The 21,781-nt window shown below is 42.5% G+C and overlaps 1 protein-coding gene and 1 pseudogene across 2 annotated transcripts; both read right to left on the bottom strand.

Moving 5' to 3' along the window:
• Positions 1–4,836: 4,836 nt before the first annotated feature.
• On the bottom strand, positions 4,837–7,551 carry LOC147978314 (protein FAR1-RELATED SEQUENCE 5-like; annotated as a pseudogene). The gene is made up of 2 exons (XR_015599576.1): positions 5,418–7,551; positions 4,837–5,336 (listed from the first exon to the last, which is right to left on the bottom strand). The product of XR_015599576.1 is annotated as a protein FAR1-RELATED SEQUENCE 5-like (transcript).
• A 10,233-nt stretch (positions 7,552–17,784) lies between these two features.
• Positions 17,785–18,436, bottom strand: LOC147978313 (uncharacterized). The gene is made up of 2 exons (XM_087516564.1): positions 18,278–18,436; positions 17,785–18,171 (listed from the first exon to the last, which is right to left on the bottom strand). The coding sequence occupies exons 1-2, from the start codon at positions 18,383–18,385 to the stop codon at positions 18,019–18,021; spliced, it is 261 nt and encodes an 86-aa protein (XP_087372690.1). The 5' UTR covers positions 18,386–18,436; the 3' UTR covers positions 17,785–18,018.
• Between the last annotated feature and the right edge of the window lie 3,345 nt (positions 18,437–21,781).

Below are 21,781 nucleotides of genomic sequence, written 5' to 3'. Positions count from 1 at the left end.
TCTTTGGCCAAACTAATTGTGTGTTAACTTTTTTTCCATGCTAATATGTGTCTCATTCATATCATAAAGAACAATGTACAAGTCACGTAAAGACCGACATGACAGAACTGAAAAGATAGCAGAACATCTCTGAGCTTGACATCAACACCTGTGACCTGCCTCCGGCACCACCACAACAGCCATCGAAGAAAAGAATGTTGGATCACCTCCTCACCCGAGCGCGATGCGGCTCCATCATTGTGAGAACGGGGCATTCGAAAGAAAGCATGCCAAATCCATAAGTCATGTGATGCCACCGCTTCTAGTATGATGGTGGCCTCTCTGTTGTGACCTTGATACATTCCCCGCAAACCTTTGGGCCAGTTTTTCCATTGCCACTGCATGCAATCAATTCATGCGAGCATTCTTGGAAACACCCTTACCTCCCCAATAGCCAACAACTTCTTTGTGTCCTGCACATTTGTTTCTCTGAGATACTCTGGTCCAAACTTACCCAGATCCCTTTTAGCACAATGGGTCATCAGAAAATGATATCACCACGAGTCGTCCCTAAAAGCATCTTCAACAGGTTTTGCGCGCGGCGGTGCACTGGCTCCAGCGCCCGCCGCGAAATAAAGGGCGCCCGAGCCGCTCCAGCAGGCATGCTATATTTCAGTTTTTTTCTTTGATGAACTGCGATTCGATACATATTTGGTTGTGAGCATACAAATATGGAGATAGTTTGGCACATAGCCTACTTCTACGATACACTTCTACGATACAAAACTACTACTTCTCTTCATTCTTTGACTCGGACTCTGCCTCGGTGATGTCCTTCTCCGACGTTTGAGCGTAGGCGTCAAGGAACCGCTCGTCCCGGGAGTCCCAGGACGACGCATCTCCTAGCGCGATGTTGTATTTAGCGATCGCCTTCCGCGTTCGCTTGTCCTCGCGATAGGCGGCTCACTCCTTCCTTCTCTCCTCCCTCTCCGCCCTCCTCTAGACGAAGAACTGTTCCTCGTCGATCATGTCTTGTGGGAAGCGTTGCCTCCACAGCGCCATGGCTTCCTCGTCCATCTCGGCCAGGCTAAGACGGCGCTCCCGCCTCCGGTTTTGCGACGATCCTCGTCAGTGACAAGCCGTGGGAAAGGCGCCAACTCCTGTGCCCGCTCCCACGTCGCCATGTCGGTGAAGTTCATGTCCCAACCGGACCATCGGAGGCGCCACGCCGCAGCGTCGTACGCGCGGGCGCCATCCTGGGCGGTGTCGAAAGTTCCGAGGCCGAGGCGCACGCCGCCGCCCGACCGAATCGAGGCGGAGTAGGTGCCGGACGGACGCGCGGAAGCCGCAGTAGCCCGAACCTCCCCGGCGGCGAGGCGGCATGGTGGCGCGGTGGTGTCGTGCGCGTCTTTTAGCGCGGCTGTTGGAGATGCTCTAACGAGTAAGATTTATTGGCTATCATCACTATGTGCAAAAGAAATGGATTTTTTTAAGTTTCTTTTAAGTGTTTTTTTAGACAAAGTTTCTTTTAAGTAACAAGAACATTTTGTTATTTCAGATTTACGATATTTGATCCACGTGAGCACAAAAGCCCATATAGTACTTAACAGCCCAATCCAGATACGTAATAGAATTGCCCATATACTTGCCAGCCCAACTTAGCAGCCACGTACGTAAACCAAACCATAGACGCAAATCCCATCGGGAGCAGTTCATCAGGCGGCGGCTCCCTCTCCTCCACGCCCGGCGACGTCCTCTCCTCCGCGTCCGGCGACCCAGTGCTCCGCAACCGAACTGTATGTACACCTATGGTGTTTCCCTCCCTCTTATTACCAGTCAGATTCCATTAATACGGTGGATGCGGACGGTGCCGCGGCGGCCGATCTGCGGATCCTTCTAGTGGCACATCGCATGCACTAAACTAAAATACAGAAATCTAATACTTTCTCTAAATTGCATGCTCGTACAAGACCACGAAATGTGTTAGTACAAAATATATTGTTGTAATTATCTGTTAGGTTGACAAAACAAAACTGAATCCATACTCAATGTGATCAACCTTTTTTTGTTAGATGGTAAGTATTGGATGTAGCAGTATGGGAGTTAGTAATTTGATCTATATAGTGCACCTAGGACCTAGCACCAAGCACTCCGTACCTTCAGTTCGGCCACATTGTGTTGAATAGTCACAGTTTCAAATTAAAAGATATTTCAATTTTCAAACATATTGTAACTAGCACTGTTCTGTTGATTTCTATAGGGACCATGGATTCAAAGGCACGGCACAACTGAGTGGATGATGACAAGTACTTGCATCACGCGCGTCAAGAGATGGATAAGAATATGCAGCGGGAGCGAGAGGTGATGGACAAGAATCTGAAGCAGGAGCGGGCAACCGTGGACCGCATGAGGAAGGAGGAGCGTGCAGCCATGGAACAGATGATGAAAGAGGAGCGTGCAGCCATGGATCAGAGGTTGAAGCATTTCCATGACGATATGGACCTAAAGTTGAAGCAGGAGCGCAAGAACTTGGATCATGCTATGCAGCTCGAGCGTGGCAGGATGGAATTCAATATCATGCAGGCGCGTGCGAACATGGACCTTATGTTGAAGCAGGAGCGTAATGACATGAATCACAAGACCAAGATGGAGGAGATCCGCATGGAAGGGAATATAATGCAAGACCGCGTTCTACAACTCAAGCGTGGTAAGATGGGCTTTAATAACATCCAGACGCGTGTGGGCATGGACCTTAACTTACCACATGACCGCAATGATCTAGATTACAAGGCCAAGATGGAGGAGACCCGCATGGAAGGAAATACTATACAGGACCATGCTAATACACGCCTGAAGGTACGTTCCTTTATTTACTAAGATTATTATTCATTATGTTATCCACACACAAGGCAAAATCAGTTTGTAACCACAGCAGGTTTAGCAGGATGACAAGGCCAAGATGGAGGAGATCTGCATGAAAGGGGGTATGATGCAAGACCATGCTAGTATAGGCACGAAGGTACATTTTATTATTTACTTATTATTCATTAAATTATCCACACACAAATCAAAATCAATTTATATCAACAGCATGCTCAGGAACAACAAGACATCCCTACACCAGAGCAATCTGTCTCATCAGTACCTCTACAGGTAGAACAAGAGATCCGTACACCAGAGCAATCTGTCTCATCCTACGTATGTTTTACAAATGGTATGCACATCCTACATATGAACACTTTAATATTGTGCAAAAACTGATGTCAACGAGCCGTATGTAGGTAGTTGTAATGCAATTTATTGTTCATGTGGACGAAAAACTTTCTCATGTTCCTGAAGCATACCACAACAAGAAACCTGGTATGATGACAGTACTTGAACCTGCCAAGGTGGACTGGCAGATAATGATGAAAAATTTGTGTTACCATGGTTACAAAGGGGAAGCAGATTTGTACTACATCAAGCCTGGGTGCGTACCACCAGAAGGAATGGTAAAGATGTCAGGCCAGCATGACGTCGATGAAATGTTGCACACTTTAGAAGGGATAAAGAAATGTCATTTGTACATTGTGAAGAATTGTGCATTCCCAGATTATAGCGACAATGACATGTCTGAACAGGTTGGTTATATTGCCAAGTTCCTACTTATTATTTAAAAAAAGGGCCACATCATTTGCATGTTGACCTAAATACCTTTCGTATGCATATGGGCAGGACATGTCCGAAGAAGACATATATGCATGTGGGTACATGGATATCGGCGAGAGGGACATGGGCGAATATGGGTCATCGCCCAAAAGGAAGAAAATTGCAGATACAATACGAAGAAAGCATTGGATTTCGGCAGCAGTGATGAGCCTCTTCAGTAGGCTTTTGGTTTTTCTACAATTTCAAGCTTTGGAGCTGAACTATTGTCCCAATTAGTGTTTGCATTATTTTCGATCCAACAATAACTTCATTCAAGTGACAATTGTGAGACTATGTTTACAATAATAGGCTTTCAACTTTGAGTTGTTGCTCAATTTTTAGATGAAAGGTTCCTTTGATGCCCGCACACTTAATTGTGGCTTTTACTATTTTTGCATTGCATATGCTGCACTAGTCCAAACCAGTTTTATGTTCGTAACATCAATTAAACGACCAGTTTTACTAAGAATGTCACTACATTTTGGATTGATGCAAATTTTCACAGGCACATTTCATGAGACGGGCAACGAGTATTAGCTTAAAATTTTGGTGCAATTTGTCAAAATGCATATTTTCCATCATATATCTGTACATGTACCTGGGTATAACCAATCAGATAGCACATTGGTTGAATCAGTTTCAGAGTTCAGGGTCACTACACGACAAGCCAGAAATGATCACCTATCAACAAGCTTAGGATAAGCCCCAACATGAAGTCTCCAGTGCTCCTTCCGTACAAGCATTTCGGGCGACAACAATGTTCATTCGCATAAAAAATGAGCAGGACGACTCGACCAACTCCAGTTGAAATAGTGCCATGTAAGACCAACCACAAATAATGTACAGATGTAGTAGAGCAAGCACAACACAATATCATTAATAAACATATAAATGGGAGTTTGTTCATGGAACGCACACCTTGGTTGTAATCAGTCATGATACATATGATAGTGTACGTACTCTGATTACGTAGCATCCTAATTAATCCATCACACTCTACAAGTTTTTTTTGCGGGTACACTCTACAAGTTATAACAAAGATAATTACTAGAATTGCAAGTAAGGAAATGCAGCTCTCTTCTCTTCCTTGCTGGAGCCTTTGTCCATCCAAAAGCTCCCACATATCATTTTTCTTCACATGGCAACCCTGTTTCAAAGAAAGCAGAGGAGGTTTAGGATAGCGGCACACAAATTTAATTGAGAACAAGATAACAAGCTATCACATTTCTCTTTGGGATCAAGAAGCTCTCTTATGAGCACATTTAATTGAGAACAAGATAACAAGCTATCACATTTCTCTTTGGTAGCATATATAATCACAATTTAAATAACTAAAGCTTTCTCTATGTAAAAGAAGTAACGCTAGAAATACTCTAGTGATGCAACATACAACCTAAAAATCATGCATAATTTGTGAAACTTGCACTAAAATGGCAGGTTTGCCAAAAACAGATAGACCGGCCAATTAATTCTGGACAAAGGACCTCCCAGGTTATCATTTGGGAGGGTCGTTTCCATCAGGTGGTCATTGTAATGCTCACATAGGATAGAGGCGGTTGGGCCACTTCGCCACCAACACAACATCACTCTCTTGAGGCTCAGCAGCTGCGTCCATTTTGCCAATGGCCTTGTACAGAGAGTTGTAGCTAACAGTTTGCTGCCATCATTTCCTACACAGCAACAGATATAATTAGTGCACTATAGTAATGAGTAAATCAGATGTAAAATTAAAAGTTAGACATATTTGACACCTCTTTTAATTTATTGCATGTACGCCGATCATGACCCTCCACCCCACAGTAGCCACATTTCCTCTTTGACCTTTGCTTCTTCATCTTTGCCCGCAACCTTTTCTTCGGTGCACCTCGGCCTTGCACATGCACTGGGTCCAGAACCTTTTCCAAATCTCCACAATCAATTTCCATCGTCTGTGGTAGCACCGGACCAAACCTAATGCATTCCTCCTGACCACGGCTTGATTCCTTGCTGCCATCTTGTTCACTCAGAATCATCTTCAGACGCTGATACTCCTCACTAGATTGACATGCCCGGAAACATGCTGCGTGACTCAAATTCCGCAACTCACGGTACCTCACAAGGCTTGCCGAATAGTCGTACATCTCACTCTTTCTGGTCGGAGGGAATGCAGACTTCGCACTCATCGTCCACCTCATGGGAACACAATACCTAGGCAGCACTTCCACTTGACGTATTCCCAAGATGTAGAATATATGAGAGCATGGTGTTCCCAAGCATTCCAGCTTACGACAAGAACAACTTATCCTATACAAAGAACCTTCCTTCATCTCACAGCGCACTTCAAACTTCTTCTCTCTTCTATCGATCTTAGCCACAACATATGTAGTCAACTCCCATGCATCTAGTATCTCGCTGATAACACATTTGCTGACAGCATTTATGCTCCATCTGACCAACTGAAACATACAAGGCGTGAAAACCCGGGCAGCATGTTTCTCGATACTTGAAGCATCAGCGTCTGTAAATGGAATGGACTGCAAGGCCACGATGTCTAGGATCGCCTCGTTCAAGCGTCGTCCCGAAAGGCAACGCTCATAGTGCTCTAACATATCAAAACAAGGTCATCTTACCCTCAAGATGTGTATGTAGCACGGAGTTTAGGCTCTCACTCCGCTGATTGCTGCTCAATCCTAAGAAACAACGCCCCACCAGGTATGGAGCACACCACAACTTCCTCATCTGATACATCTGATGCAACCATGACTCCTCACTTGTCACTTCATTCCTTCGTAAGAACTCTATCCATTTTCTCTCATGCTCTTCAATAGAAGACGAGTCATATATGAAAGATCTGAATTCTTCCCTAACCTCATCATCATGCAGATGGCGTACGATGTTCTGTTGAATGTGCCATACGCACAGCCTGTGGTATGAGTCAGGCCACACCACCCTGATCGCTCTTTGCATTGCAAGGTCCCCGTCAGTGATTACAGATATCGGATGCTTCTGCGACATGGCTTCAGAAAATGTCCGCAACATCCACTCGTACGCCTCGTTAGTTTCATGAGAAATGATCCCGCATCCAAAGATAACTGTGCTGCGGTGGTGATTCAACCTGACAAACGGAACAAACAGCAGATTGTACTTATTGGTCCTGTATGTGCTATCAAAAACCACAACATCACCGAAAGCCTCGTAGTCAAGGCGGGATTGAGTATCGGACCAGAACAATCCCTTCAGATGCCCATCTTTATCAACCAAGTATTTGAAGAAATAATCTGGGTCTCTCTCTTGCCACGCCATCATGTGACGGTTCACCGTCTGAGCATCACCAGCAGCGACTGTTTCCTGCTTGTAGCGATGACAGAAGTTATAGATGTCCCTCAGCATGGATCCAACATGGTCATATCCACCGGACTACATGCACAACACATCCATGATTTTGTGTTTCTGGATTCCAACACTTTGCATCTCTATAATGTCCGCTTTCTGCTCGTCACTGATTCTTCTGTGGGAACGCAAAAAGCAAGCAAGGTCTCGTGGGGCCAAAGGATGGTTGTGTGCATCGATGAAATCCTTCACAAACCAACGCCCTGTTTTCGCGACTCTTGCAATGACAAATTTCGCTTTACACCCCACATGAGTGATATTCCGTGGCTTCCTCTTCCTATCTTCTCTCTTCCTCTTCATGTGCTTCTCTTCACGGCAACCTTCATGACTACAGACAAGTTTCCTCAGAATTATCTTCTCGTTCGCTTCATCCCACTCAACATATCCTTTCCTCACACTAAAGCCTTTCTCAAGAGCATACTTGTTATAGAACTCAAAACCCTCTTCCTCGCTATCAAACATCCTGCTGACAATGTCGTCATACTCAGCCATACACTCTGCACTTACATCGGCCATGTCTTCCTGCATATCACATACAAATTAACAACTGGTCTCAATCATGCACCACAAGTAAAAGAATTTCCCTACTCACATATTCCTCTCAACATAAAAGATTCAGAGTTTCAGGAGTTCCATCATGGCTTATTTTCTTCAGGTTAGTCTATGTTTTGTTCTCTTGTTCTAAAGATAAGAACTTAAACTAAGTGATACTCTTGGTGCTTAAATATAATGGATATTGCAACAAAGAAGTTCAATTCAATGTTGTTGCTACTGCAGTGCTTTTACAACTCTATGCACCATTTATACGGTAGTGCATGAGTAGTGTTTAAAATCTGGGCATTGCTTTTCATGGCAACCAATCATAACACAATAGTTGACATGATATAACAGCTCATAATTGTCGATGGTTGGTCATGTTCTAAGAGAACTATTTGGCTGCAACATATCTTCAGAAGTGAATTAATAATATGGTGTACAATTAAGCTAATTATTCTAGTCAACTAGTCACATAATCTTTTTACCATCAGAATCAATGATAAGACACATTCAGTGCGGTTGGAACATGTTTACGATAAATTACCTTTAAAACAAGCTCAAAGTATCCAATATCAGAATCCAGTGTAGTCGGAGTATAAGGCTTGACTACTTCCTCACCAGTAGCATCCTTCCCTCTGCAGTCGGTTAACAAAATACAGAAAACAGAATCAGAATATCTGTCTCACTCCATGTACCAAAAAGAATGACCATAACTCAACATCATAACTGTCGGCATTGTTTTGGCCGTCGGGGTAGCACCCTGTTCCGGTAGTGAACGGAATCAGAATATTCGACTCACTCCATGTACCAAAAAAAGGGATAAGTATATTTTTCATCCCTCAACTCTAGCGAAAGTTTAGAAATTGTCCCTCACTCCAAAACCACCAAAACTCAGTCTCTCAACTAATTAAACCGGATACTTTTCAACCCTGGTAACGCTTAAGGTGGTTTTAGTATGACGTGGACCCTGGTTTTGACTAAAATGGGCCATGTAGCCTGGTTTTGACTACTAGCGGGTCTCAATCCCCTTTCTCACTCACAAAACAAAGCGGCTGACGGCGGCGATTTAGGCAGCTGCGGTCTGGCCCGGTGGCGACCCAGGTGGGCGGTGGCTGTCTGCTGAGTGCTGCATTCCTGGGCACGGCAGTCTGCGCTCTTGACCCATGAGACCAAGTGACGGCGACGGCGACTTGTGGAGCCAGTTCAAGCAGATGGCATCCTCGGCAAGTTCAAGCCGCCGCTGTACGAATGGTTGTGCAGAAGGATGAGCTGCTGCTGGAGAAGACTGTTGACTTACAAGTGTACAAGAAGACGAATATTATGCAGTTTTGTTGTATTGATGTGTTTCATCATAGCAGTTGTGTATGCTTTCATGACGTATATGTAGGCAATTGAGTACTAATTTGTCGACAAGTCGGTGAGAACTAGAAGTGGTATGTAATCTGACTATGCTATTCTGTCATGGAAAATTCAGTTTGCTGCCACATTGCATGGCAATTGAGCAATCTGACTATGTGTTGACAGTAATGGTACGCATTGGAAGTGGCTGTGGCAGGAGTGCTCTGCATAGAGCTTGACCATGTGTGTGTGCGTGAGTTTCTTTCTTCAACCCGGGCAACCCCAACATATGTTCAGCATTTGATTGATAATATATTTTGTCCCAAAATTTGACAGCCCGACAAGGTCTGAACAAAGAAAGTGTATACCATAGTTTGAATTGAATAAATTTAGTGAACATAGCTTAACAAAATCTGAATATAACTGAACATACATTTCAGAGCGTTGTACTGAATTTAGTTGGACATAGTCTGGAATGCAGCAAATAATTTTGTCGTCAGGATACTAAATGTGAAAATGAATCACACAAATAGTTTAAAAATCACCTAGAATCTGCAGGTGCAGAACCATGCAAACTAAATCATGCTGCAACTTTGGACTCAATTTCAAATTTCATAATCTGCTATGGATCAAGGATTCCCAGATGCACTACGTAAGGTGGGCGGCTGCTCAAATACAGATTTGTAGCAGTTTGATTCCACGCGGGCGCGGGGGGGGGGGGGGGGGGGGGGGGACAGTTACCCGTCCGCGGATTGCTCGCCGGCGTTGATGGGCGTCGCCGGCTGCTTGACGGAGGGAGGCGCTACAGTGGGGCAGGGGGGAGACTTCGGCTGGCCGGTGCGCCGCAGCGGATCCCCGGAACCCTGGTGGCAGGAGCAGGTCGAAACCAGGGAGGCGGGCCGCTGGTGCTTGCCCTTGATCGGGGCCGCCGCGGGATCTCTCGATCGGAACGGCGAAAAGGACGGCGGCGGCGGCTATGCGACGAGAAACACAAGTTACACAACGACGTGCGTGGTGGACGGGGGAGCTTATTCTCCTGAACTTTACTATTCTACCCTTTTGACAAAAAACATAATTCTTAACTAATTTCCCAGATCTAACGGTCAGGAAAAATTGGAGGTGGAGTTACATGAAATTACGAGATGTAACTCGCCAATCACCCTAAAAGAGCTCATAAAGATAACATGTTGCAGAAATTTGTAACTGGAAGTTTGCTCCCAATAGTATTAATATAAAAATTGATAAAAAATCCAATTCAATCCTAAACAATTCTTCAGAGAATCGTAGTTGCACTTAGCTAATGATTCCAGATTGTGAACTGGAGCATATGTTGAAGTTTATTCTAAATCAACATGACTTCATCCTGTTGCAACAATTAATGCCCAAGGCGCGAATGGATAATGTATCAGCAAGAACTTTGACCATAAAGCATCGGTAGAAAAATATAACCATAAATAATACTCCTTTTGCATATAGAAATGATAGATAAAGAAAATAAATTGAACAGAGCATTTGTGTTTCACCTGCATGGTGTTGGGTGAAAGTGAAACCATGACGAATATTACTTATATTCACTGAATTAGATGTGTTCTTTGCAATGTAGACTAATGGTAAATTTTGAACCTGTATAGCCTGCCTGGGTCTGAGATCTTAAGATGTCATATGTCCCTATCGCCAATAGCATCAATGCTAAATCTCACCTACAGTATATACATGGAACTTGATAGTTAGAACTTAGAATAGGAAGAGGTTGATCTAAGTAGATGCTAGTTTGTCAACGGTATCAAGCAATAGGTGACTGTAGATGTTCTTGCAGGATTTATGGTTTTTAGGTTGGTACTGTTTCGAATTCACAACACACATTCGCACTCCGTAAGTTGTAAATAACTTGGGAAACAATTCAAGATTATCCATGAGCAAGATGAGAAATAGAGTAGTATATATAACTAAAGGACTTGGGAGTCCTACATCATTAGCTATAATGCACAGAGTACCAAATCTGCAAGAAAATCACATTATGTATAAATATTGAGGGGAAATCAGGGCACAACTGGTGACACTTGAATACCTTTAGTTAACTCTCTCTCTCTCTCTCTCTCTCTCTCTCTCTCTCTAGATGAGTAGTTATGGGTCATCATAGATTCATAGCACAATCCCTGAAACCTCCATAGAAATCTGCAGAAGTAGTAGTCTGTGTACGTTTTGTGTGACCTTTTTTATGAGAAAGAAATACTGAAGATAGAACGCCAAATACTGAAAAAACAGAGTACGTAACCTTGAACTCCACTGATGTCGCTCGCTATATTCAGAAGTTAGCCGCAAATCCATCACCAAAACAAAGGTGCATGACTTCCTTCCCAGATGCAAAAGGTCGGCTTGCAAAAGGACGCCACCAAAACTATCTCGTCTACGGATCAGCCGGGGCGGCACCAATGGGAGGAGGTGGATCCAACGCTGCTCGAAGTTGTGCATGTGAACCGAGGTCCTGCCTGGCGTCACTACCAGCCTGGTCATATGGATGGGGACCTACCAAACGCGGCGTCGACTCCATGGCCGAGCACAGCATCGCCACCAGAGCGTCGGTCCAGGCCGGAAATACAGCCAGGTACGGACCTCCAGCAACTTTTCCTTGGGCGAAACAGAGACATGGAAGGGAGGGGAGGACCAGGTGTCGACGGCGCATGCACCATATGGAAATCCCGATGAGGAGCGGAGACGAGGCGGATCGGCTGTCATGCCGGAGGACGGCGCAGGCACCAGTGGGGAATCCTGATGAGGCGCAGAGACGAGGCGAATCCGCGGTGACGCCGGATGAGCTCCATGAAGCAGAGATTGATCGCAGCCGCCACGATCTAACGTAGACATGGGAAAACTGAAGGAGGGCCTGATGGGTTGCGAATTGCAAGAGCCTGAACTGCGGGGAGAGAGACGGTCGTTCTCTGGTCTTCTATGTCGTGACAGATTTTGCTTTTTTTTCACAGAAAATGACTGCATGAGGTGTGACGTGGCTTTGTGTGATTGGATGTTGATGTGTCTATGCTGCATGTTGAGATAAATTAAGTAGTGAAAGTGAACTTCTTAAATATATAGGATACCGATTTAATTAAATTAATGCACCCGTCAAATGGACCGGCAAAAATTGATTGTGGTTGAGCGAAAATGACAGAGAGGACACAATTAGCCAAAAAGGAATAAGCTCACGTCCCGTGCTAAATTAAAGACACACATCACACATGCATGCCGTAAAAAAAACTAGATTATTGACTTCCTCATCGTTCCGACGAAGTTTACAAGACAGCAGGAGCGGCCTTGGCGCGCTTGAGCGGCGAGCAGCAGCAGGCGGTTACCCCCATGGGCTGCACGTCGGCCAACGCCATGTAGCAGTGTGCTTTCGACTTCTCCCCGCACAGCTTCCGGCACTGCCTCAGGTTGCAGTCCGGCCCCGAGATAGGCGGGAAGCATCTCTCTCCCTCTGCATGCCAAAAAGATACCACGGGGCAACTACATGCATCCTCCTTCAGAGTTCAGAACTTCAGATACAAAATGCATGTGAAATTATCAAGTGATCAAAAGAGGAGATGGGTGGTAGGCGTACCGGAATTGTCTGCGTTGCAACATGAGGAGAGGACGGTGGCCATGACGGCGAGGGCGGCCAAGATCATCGCGGTGGTGTTCCTCTTGAAGATCGCCATGAGTATGAGTGATGGCTAGCCCTAATTCTCTTTTCTTCTCTTCTGTTTTTCTTCTGAATTGATGATTGATTGATGCGGTGTGTGCCATGGCGTCGGGCTATTTATAGAGCGGTCGATTAATACGCCTTGTGGAAATATATGGAAAAATAATTATGCCGAGATATATTCCATGGATGAGCAGGCTATATCACTGCGGCTAATTGATATAGTGCGTATAAATAAAATTAATGAGACTTTATATGCAGATTTTATTCAGATGTTGGAGGCCAACCAAATCAATCATTATTGAGATGCCATACAGGAAACGAGATACTTTGATTTATTACGGCAAACTGATAGTAGTATGTTTTATTTTGGCGTAGTCTTTAATACGATATGGCCATAATTTTATTTTCCAAAGTATCTTGTTTTATAAATAATAATGATTAAATATTATGAAAATATTTTTCGTGCTACGCAGTAGTATCAATTGATGACATCGACATTGATAATTCTTTCTCAACTGATACACAAACACAAACGCATCGATTCTAAGATGACAGATTTTGAAACCAGTGAAGCAACTATTACTCGCTTATATGTTTGTATCAAATCTTAACTGGAGCCTTATTATAGAAACACCGAGTATAGTGTAAAATGTGCACATGCGTGTACATTGCCACCACACACACGCGCGCGCGCGCACACACACACCGTTTACTGGAAATCAGAGTCACGGAAGTTCAAGATTGATGGATTTGTTACATGCACCTCGCTATCGAGGGGAATGTCCTCTCTCATCAGAAGAACATTCCGCCTTAGCAAGACACACATGGTGTCAACATTGAGTTTGATCCCGGGTGGACAGGGTTACGACCACCCTCGTAACCATTCAAGCACATGTCGAACCTTGAGGATAAAGGTTATACACTTTTTATATTGACAATAATAGTTCTAGTGCAATTGGAACCAGAACGTTAGCAACCACTAAATAAAAATGAAACCATCGACAGTCCTCTCTCTCTCTCTCCCCGATTGACTTGATCTCTCCTCCGTCCTTTGTACTCCCTCTATATCTTAATATAAGATGTTTTTACGGTTTAATTCAAACTACAAAAATGTATTATACTTGTCATTAGAATGGATAAAAAGGGATGTATCTACAACTAAAATACATCTAGATATATCCCCTTTTATTCATCTTGATGACAAGTATTTCTAGACGGAGGGAGTATTAAGGTATAAATGTAGTGTTTGACTGCCCTTACGATATTGTGCTAATTAACGTCATTGCCTACTTGTCAACCTGCCCTCGAAAAAAACATTGAACCCCCGGGGTGGCACCTTGCGCCATCCTAAGTGTGTTTCTTTATTCTATCTTTTCTAATTTTGGTGTACAACTGATGCAATGATTGTTGTGTCTCAAGATATACGGAACTCATTAATGCTAATAGCGAGCACATTGTTGTGGTGATATAATACACACATTAATACAATACACAAATCTTTGGTTGACGGGTCATATATAGGGACAACGTTAACAAACAAGGACTACATATTTGGAGGTTTACCAAGATTGCTTGTTGTCATCTTTCACTGTTTCTTAGCCCGATCACTTCAGCGTCACTTATAATTAAGCAACAGGGCAGCAGCAAGTCTTTTTGTCGAGGCAGACGGCTCCGGGGAGTGGCTGGACGCAGAACATCTTGCACCGCTGCTCGGTGCAGTTTGGGAAAAACCTCGCGTAGCACTTCCCCGGCACCGGGAAAGCGGTGGGCTTATCCTTCTGCATGCGCACAAACAGAAAGGATAAAATATTACAAGTTTCAGATCATCTGCCCGATCTCAACGCCGCCATGAATAAATGGCAAAATTAATCAACTGACCACTTTGCGGGCGTCGCATGTGGAGAGGAGAAGGGTGGCAGCCATGATCACCATGAGGGCGGCCACGACGAAGCTCAGGGAGCTCCAGTTCTTCCTCGGTATCGCCATGGTGTGCAGTACAGGAGGAGGCTAGCTACACTTACGTACGTACTACAGTTCTTGCCTTCGTTGTGTGTTGATATAGGAGTATTGTTCGCGTCGCTCTTCTCTCTATATATATTAGGCTAAGAGTTCTACTCGATCTGTATCATGAGCATAGCGTGTTGCCTAGCCGTTCCTTCCAAGTTTCAATCACCCTCACATCAAATGCATGATCCAAATCGGTTTTTTCTTAGAACAATGATCCAATCCGGAGAGCTCGTAACCGGCGCTTATAGCGCCTGAAAGGCACGCCGACCCATGTAGCTCTCGGTCGCTAGTCAATTTTGTTATTTTTTTCATCGGCTCATACACTTCAGTTTGGCTCTTCCTGTCTGCTCGGCAAAGGAGAAAACCGGCTCTCGTCTTCTTTGTTTTGAAATAGTTGAACAAATAGAAGAAAATGTTGATTCTCAAAATTTTAGCGAGTTTTAAGAAGTACATAAATTTGAAAAAAGTTCGTGATGCCAAAAAAGGTTTGTGAATTTGAAAAAGTTCCTGAATTCACAAATGTCTACGAAAGCAAAAAATGCATGAATTCAAAAAATAATTGTGAATCCGAAAATTCTACGGAGTTAGAATTTTTTTACAAATTTGAAAGGAGTTCACGAATTCAGAAAAGTTCACCATTTCAAAAATAGTTCACGATTTGAAAAATTATGCGAAGTCAAAAAAAATTCATGAATTAAATGAATGTTCACAAAACTTGGAATGGGCCTTTGCAATTTTTATAAAAGTTCATGAATTTGAATAAAAAGTTCATCAGATTAAAGAGAAAAAAAAGAAAAGGAAAAAAGAACAAAAAAATGATGGAAAACTAGAAGAAAATGGAAAAATAAAAATAAATCATTGCAAGCTTGCCTAAGAAGCTTTCCGAACCTTCCGCGATGAATGAAGTGTAGTACCTAAGTGGGGTGAAAGCCCTATAACCGATGCCTATCTAGCCCAATTCCGACCTTCAAGCTAACCTGGCATTCGGCTCGCTCTAACGGGCCCGATCAGTACACACCAGTTGCTCAAATGTCCTGACACGTAGGATTTGAGCAAGAGAAGCCCTACGTGTCACTTAGTTCAGCACAGTCGTTGAATCGCACAGGGAAACGACCCTAGAGACAAGAGGTGGGACGGCCCATACTGACCATAATACACTGTCTGAGCCAACTAGGTTTGTAAACCTTCTAGAAGGTTTGTTGAATCAGTTTTTTCTGTCAGTTTTTTCATTGTTTCTCCTATTTTTATTTTTGGTTTTTATTTTCTTTTATTGATTTCTTCACTTTTTAAAAATTTAACAAATTCAAAGAAAGATCTCAGTTTTGAAAAATTGTTTGTGTTTTTCCAAGAAATCACAAATTTTATTAAAAAAACGAAAAATCTTCCGTATTTCAAAAAATGTTCTTCTTGTACAGAAGGATGTTTGCAATTTTATAAAAAAAGTGTTGACATTTTATAAAATTCTTGACGTTTTACAAAAATGTTCACATTTTCACAAAAATGTTAAAAGTTTTTTTTCGCTTTTTCCAAAAACGTTCGCATTTTTCAAAAATATTAGAAAATTTTAATTTTTAAAAAAATTGCTATTTAAAAAAACATATTTTCAAAAACTATGCACAAAATTTCAAAAAAGTCATACTTGCCAACATTAATTTTCCCATATTTTTTAGAAAAACCGAATGAAAAGCACTAAAAACCCGACCGCAAACACGGCAATGTGCGGCCCGCAGCGAGCCCTACCACGGGTAGCCAGCAAGGGCAGCGCGTATTGCGCCGGCCTAGTAGCCGCCGCTCGCCTGCTAACATCATGTTACTTTTTCTGTTTTGTTTTTTATTCCATTTTTTATTCATTTTTTCTCCTTTTGCTTTATTTTTCACTTTGTTTATATTCAAAAATATTCTCTCTATATATAGCGGCGGCGACATTTAAGGAGAAACACTAGCAGACGGAGGTACCGGGGTCAAAGGGAGGGGAAGAGAAGGGATGACCTAGGTGGAGGGAAGCTTGGCTGGCCGGGGTTGGGCGTGCCCCTGATCTGGGAAGCTCTCCCCTTTGGGAGAGGGGGAAAAGAATTCTATGAGACCAGGTCTCACGCGAGACCCACCCTGATGGATGACACATGTCATTCACAAATCACAAAGCATCCCCCCCCACTTAAAATCAGGGGGGAGATTAGATACTTTGTGATTTGTGAATGCCACGTGTCATCCATCAGGACGGGTCTCACTTGCTAACCGTGAGACCTGGTCTCATATAATTTTTTTTCGGGAGAGGGGGATTTGGACTTGGCCAGGGAAAAGATGCCTGAAATTTCACGCACTTTTCTCGCTGCATGTCATGTCTCACTTTTGCTGATAAGTGGGCCCAATGTGTGCAGAACTAAATAAATGGCGCGGGGAAGCCAAACATATCCCGCATTGGCTACCAACCTTAGTTGAATTTGTTCCAAATTCTTTTTTTGCCAGAAAATTATATTTCCCTAATCTCTAGGGTATCCTATTCATGCCTTTTCTTTCCCTTGAGGAGGCCAATGAGCTCTAGGTAAAGACCTTGGCCCTAGATAAAATAATGGTTTTTAGTAGTGTAAATGTGTTTGGTTATGCTACATTTCCTAATTTTGTTGTATAATCAACGCACTGATCACTCTAGTCACAAGTTACTTACATATATATTGACCAATGCATATATATTCTCTGCATATATGGGGCTAATTAATGTTGATATGTCATATGCTAGCGAGCGCATTGTTGTGATGATATAATAGAATTAATACAAAACATATATCCTTGTCTAAGATTTGACTGCTATATTTTGCTTGCAGGAACTAAATTAATGGTTAACAGTTTATGTAGAATGTGGGACCAAAATGTTAGCAGCCGTTAAATAGAGGTTAACCATACTGAAAGCCCCTCTCTCTCTGGGATCGACTTGATCTCTCCGCTATCCTTTGTATTTGATATCCCTTACGATGTTGTGCCAGCATCATTGCCTACTTGTCAACTCGTCCTCTAGAAATAAACACATCGAACACCCCCTGGGTGGCACCTTGCGACATCCTAAGCGTGTTTCTTCATTCTATCTTTTCTAATTCCGCCTTACGACCGATGCGATGATCACTCTATCTCAAACCAAATGGAAGTAATTAATGTTGATCACGAGCACGTTGTTGTGGTGATATAATTATACAATTAATTCAATACATAAATCTTTGGGTCAACAGTTCATAACTAGAAACAACATTAACATATACTACCTTGTTCTTAAATATAAGGCGTTTTTGCAATTCAACTGAATTGAACTGCAAAAAATGCCATATATTTAGAAACAGAGGTAGTATATAGTTGGAAATGTACGAATATTGCTTGTTGCCATCTTTAACTAGTACTATTTCTTAGCCCGATCGCTTCAACGGCGCTTATAATTAAGCAATAGGGCAGCAACAGTGGGTCTTGTCGATGCAGACGGCTCCGGGGAGTGGCTGGACGCAGAACTTCTTGCATCGCTGCTCGGTGCAGTTTGGGAAAAACCTCGAGAAGCACTTCCCCGACACAGGGGAAGCGGTGGGCTTATCCTTCTGCATGTGTGCACACAGAAACAATAAAAAATATTATGAGTTTCAAATCATCTGTCCGATCTTGACAACGTACGTCGTGAATAAATGGCAAAGTTAATCAACTGACCTCTTTGCGGGCGTCGCACGAGGAGAGGAGAAGGGTGGCAGCCATGACCACGATGAGGGCGGCCACGACGAAGCTCAGGGAGCTTGTGTTCTTCTTCATTATCGCCATGGTGTGCAGTACAAGAGGAGGTGCTACACTTACGTACGTACTTACTACAGTTCTTGCCTTCTTTGTGTGTTGATATAGGAGTATTGCTTGCGTCGCTCTTCTCTCTCTATATAGTACTTGGCGAAGAGTTCTACTCGATCATGAGCATGGCATGTTGCCTAGCAGTCGTTCCTTCCAAGTTTCAATCACCCTCACACCAAATGCATGGTCCAAATCTGTTTTTCTTTGAACAGTGATCCAAACCGGCGCATCCATATGGCCGGCCCATGTAGCTCTCGGTCGCTAGTCAATTTCGTTAGTTTTTTCATCTCCTTGTACACTTCACCTCGGCTCTTCCTGCCTGCCCGGTAAGGGAGAAAACCATCTCTCGCCTTTTTTGATTTTGAAATAGTCGAACAAATAGAAGACAACGTTGGTTCTCAAAATGTTAGCAATTTTTTAAGACTTCCATAAATTTGAAAAAAGCTCACGATGCCAAAAAAAAGTTTGTGAATTTGAAAAAAGTTCCTGAATTTTAAAAGTCTGCGAAAGCAAAAAAAAGTGAATTCGGAAAATTCTGCAAAGTCAGAAAAAGTTCACAAATTCTAACGAATTTCACAGAAAAGTTCACGAATTTATAAAAATATTGTTAATTAAAAAATATTTCAATTTAAAAAATTATGTGAAGTCAGAAAAAGTTCACGAATTAAAAAAATAAAAATGGACCGTGAATTTTAAAATTGTTTGCAATTCTAAATAAAATTCATGAGTTTGAAGAAAAAGTTCATGAAATTAAAGATAAAATAAAGAAAGAGAAACATGAGAAAAAAAGATAGAAAACCTGAAGAAAATGGAAAAGAAAAAAACAGAAAAATCATTCGCAAGCTTGCTTCAGAAGCTTTTCAAACCTTCCGTGATGAACGTAGTGCAGTACCTAAATGGGCTGAAAGCCCTATAACCGACGCCTTAACCGCTAAATAGGGTTCCTCCCAAAATTGCTAGCCGTTTTCGTTCCACCTTACTCCCATCGCGAACAAAAATCAAGGCCTATCTTCCCCAGTCCCAACCTTCAAGCTAACCTGGCATTCGGCTCACTCTAACAGGCTGGGTCAATAAACACGAGTTGCTCAAATGTCCCGACTTGTGGCGCTTCCTGTGTGCAAATCCTTTGTGTCACTCAGTGCAGCTCAGTCGTTGAATCGCACAGGGGAATAACCAGAGAGACAAGAGATGGGACGGCCCATACTGAGCATATTATACAGTGCGAGCCAAGGAGTTTTGTGAACCTTCTATAAGGTTCGTTGAATGAGTTTTTTCTGTTTGTTTTTCCTATTTCATTTTTGGTTTTTATATTTATGTCTTTGTTATTTTTTTCATTCTTCACTTTTTTAAAATTTCACAAAGTCAAAGAGAGTTCTTAGTTTTAAAAAAATGTTTGTCTTTTTCCAAGAAATCACTAATTTCCTAGTTTTTTTATAATTTCAAAAAATCTAACTTAAAAAAATATTATTCCTGTACAAAAGAATGTTTGCAATTTTGAAAAATATATTAAAAGTGTTTACTTTTTAAAATATCTTGACGTTTAAAAAAATCACTCATTTTAAAAATGTTCGCATTTTCAGAAAATGTTAAAAGTCTTGATTTTTTTGCTTTTTCCAAAAACGTTCGTAATTTCAAAAGAATATTCAACTTTTTTAGTTTTTTAAAAGTTTTAATTTTTTAACAAATATCATATTTTCTAAAAATGTGCTCAAATTCTCAAAAAGTCACACTTCTCAACATTACTTTTCCCACGCGTTTTTAGAAAAATCAAATGTAAAGTACTAAAAAAATGACCGCAAGCACGCAATGTGTCGCCCGCAGCGAGCCCTACCACAGCTTGCCAGCAAGTGCAGCGGGTATTGCATGACCCAGTAGCTGCGGCTCGCCTGCTAACATCATGTTACTTTTTCTGTTTTGTTTTTCTTCCGTTTTTATTGATTTTTATTGATTTTTTTTCACTTTTTATATTCAAAAGTATATATATAGCGGCGGTGACATTGAAGGAGAAACCCTAGCAGACGGTGGTATCGGGGGTCAAAGGAAGGGGAAGAGAAGTGATGACCGAGGTGGCGGCCGGGGAAGCTTGGCTGTCTGGGGTTGGGCACGCCCCAGATCTGGGAAGCTCTCTGCTTTGGGAGAGGAGGATTTGGAATTGGCCAGGGAGAAGATGCTCGAAATTTCGCGCACTTTCTTGCTACATGTCATGTCTCACTCTCGCTGATAAGTGGGCTCAATGTGTGCAAAACTAAATAAATGGTGCGGGAAGCCAAACATATGTCACGCTGCTACCAACCTTAGGTGAATTTGTTTCAAATTCTTTTTTGCTAGAAAATGATATTTTCCCAAGGTATACTGTTCAGGGCATCTCCAACACTGACCTGCAAATTCCTCTGGTATATGTCCATTTTTGTGTCAGGACGTGGTCCGCGGACATCATACAGGAGGGAGCCATCTAATGCTAACTTTACAAAGTATCTGGCTGGGAGGAGAAAAAGTAGGCGGGGACCATGCATGTGGTGGGATATTATGGTGTGGTGTCCAGTTGGGAGGAGAGATAAGAGGGGGATGATGCATGTGCGGAGAGAGAGAAGAGAGGAGGACTAGGCAGAGGCTTTTGGTTGGTCAGGTGGATGTCCGGACTCCGGTATAGCCCCCCCATATTTGTCTCAACTTTGTAAAAAAATGTACATCCGGACCACTTCGCGGACCGATGCAGAACCGTGTTGGATTGTAAAAGTGAATAAAAGTGCCTGGTCGAACATATACTGGAGTTTTGCGGGTCTCCCCTGGAGATGCCCTCATGCCTTTTTCTTTCCCTTGAGGAGGCCAATGAGCTCTAGGTAAAGACCATGGCCCTAGGTAAAATGGTAGTTTTTAGTAGTGTAAATGTGTTTCTTTATGCTACATTTCCTAATTTTGTTGTACAACTCTAGTTACAACTTACTTATATATTGACCAATGCATATATTCTCTGCATATATGGAGCTAAGTAATGTTGATATGCCATATGCCAACGAGCACATTGTTGTGATGATACAATAGAGTTAATACAAAACATATATATCCTTGTCTAAGATTTGACTGATATATTTTGCTTGCAAGAACTAAATTAATGGTTGATAGTTCATGTAGAACGTGAAACATTTCTATTTTTGATTGTAAATTAAGGTTATATGTAATTCATATCCCCTCCCCAAATAGAAATTTTTTTGTCAATCCTTGATGAATTTAGTTAGGGGCTAAATAGGAACATCATTAACGAATGTGTACTGGAAGGGAAGTGTAGAGAGACTTGCATTCTGGGTGAAGTTTGAAACAGTAAGAGAACTTGCTGCATGCTCATGTCCATCTAGTCGATAAACAACAAACTTGTAT

The sequence above is a fragment of the Triticum urartu genome, chromosome 3A, assembly GCF_056163025.1.
Source record: "Triticum urartu cultivar PI428250 chromosome 3A, HENAU_Tu73, whole genome shotgun sequence".
In the NCBI taxonomy this organism is placed as follows: domain Eukaryota; kingdom Viridiplantae; phylum Streptophyta; class Magnoliopsida; order Poales; family Poaceae; genus Triticum; species Triticum urartu.
Note: the sequence above shows the minus strand (reverse complement) of the source record. Positions and strands in the feature narration are given on the sequence as shown.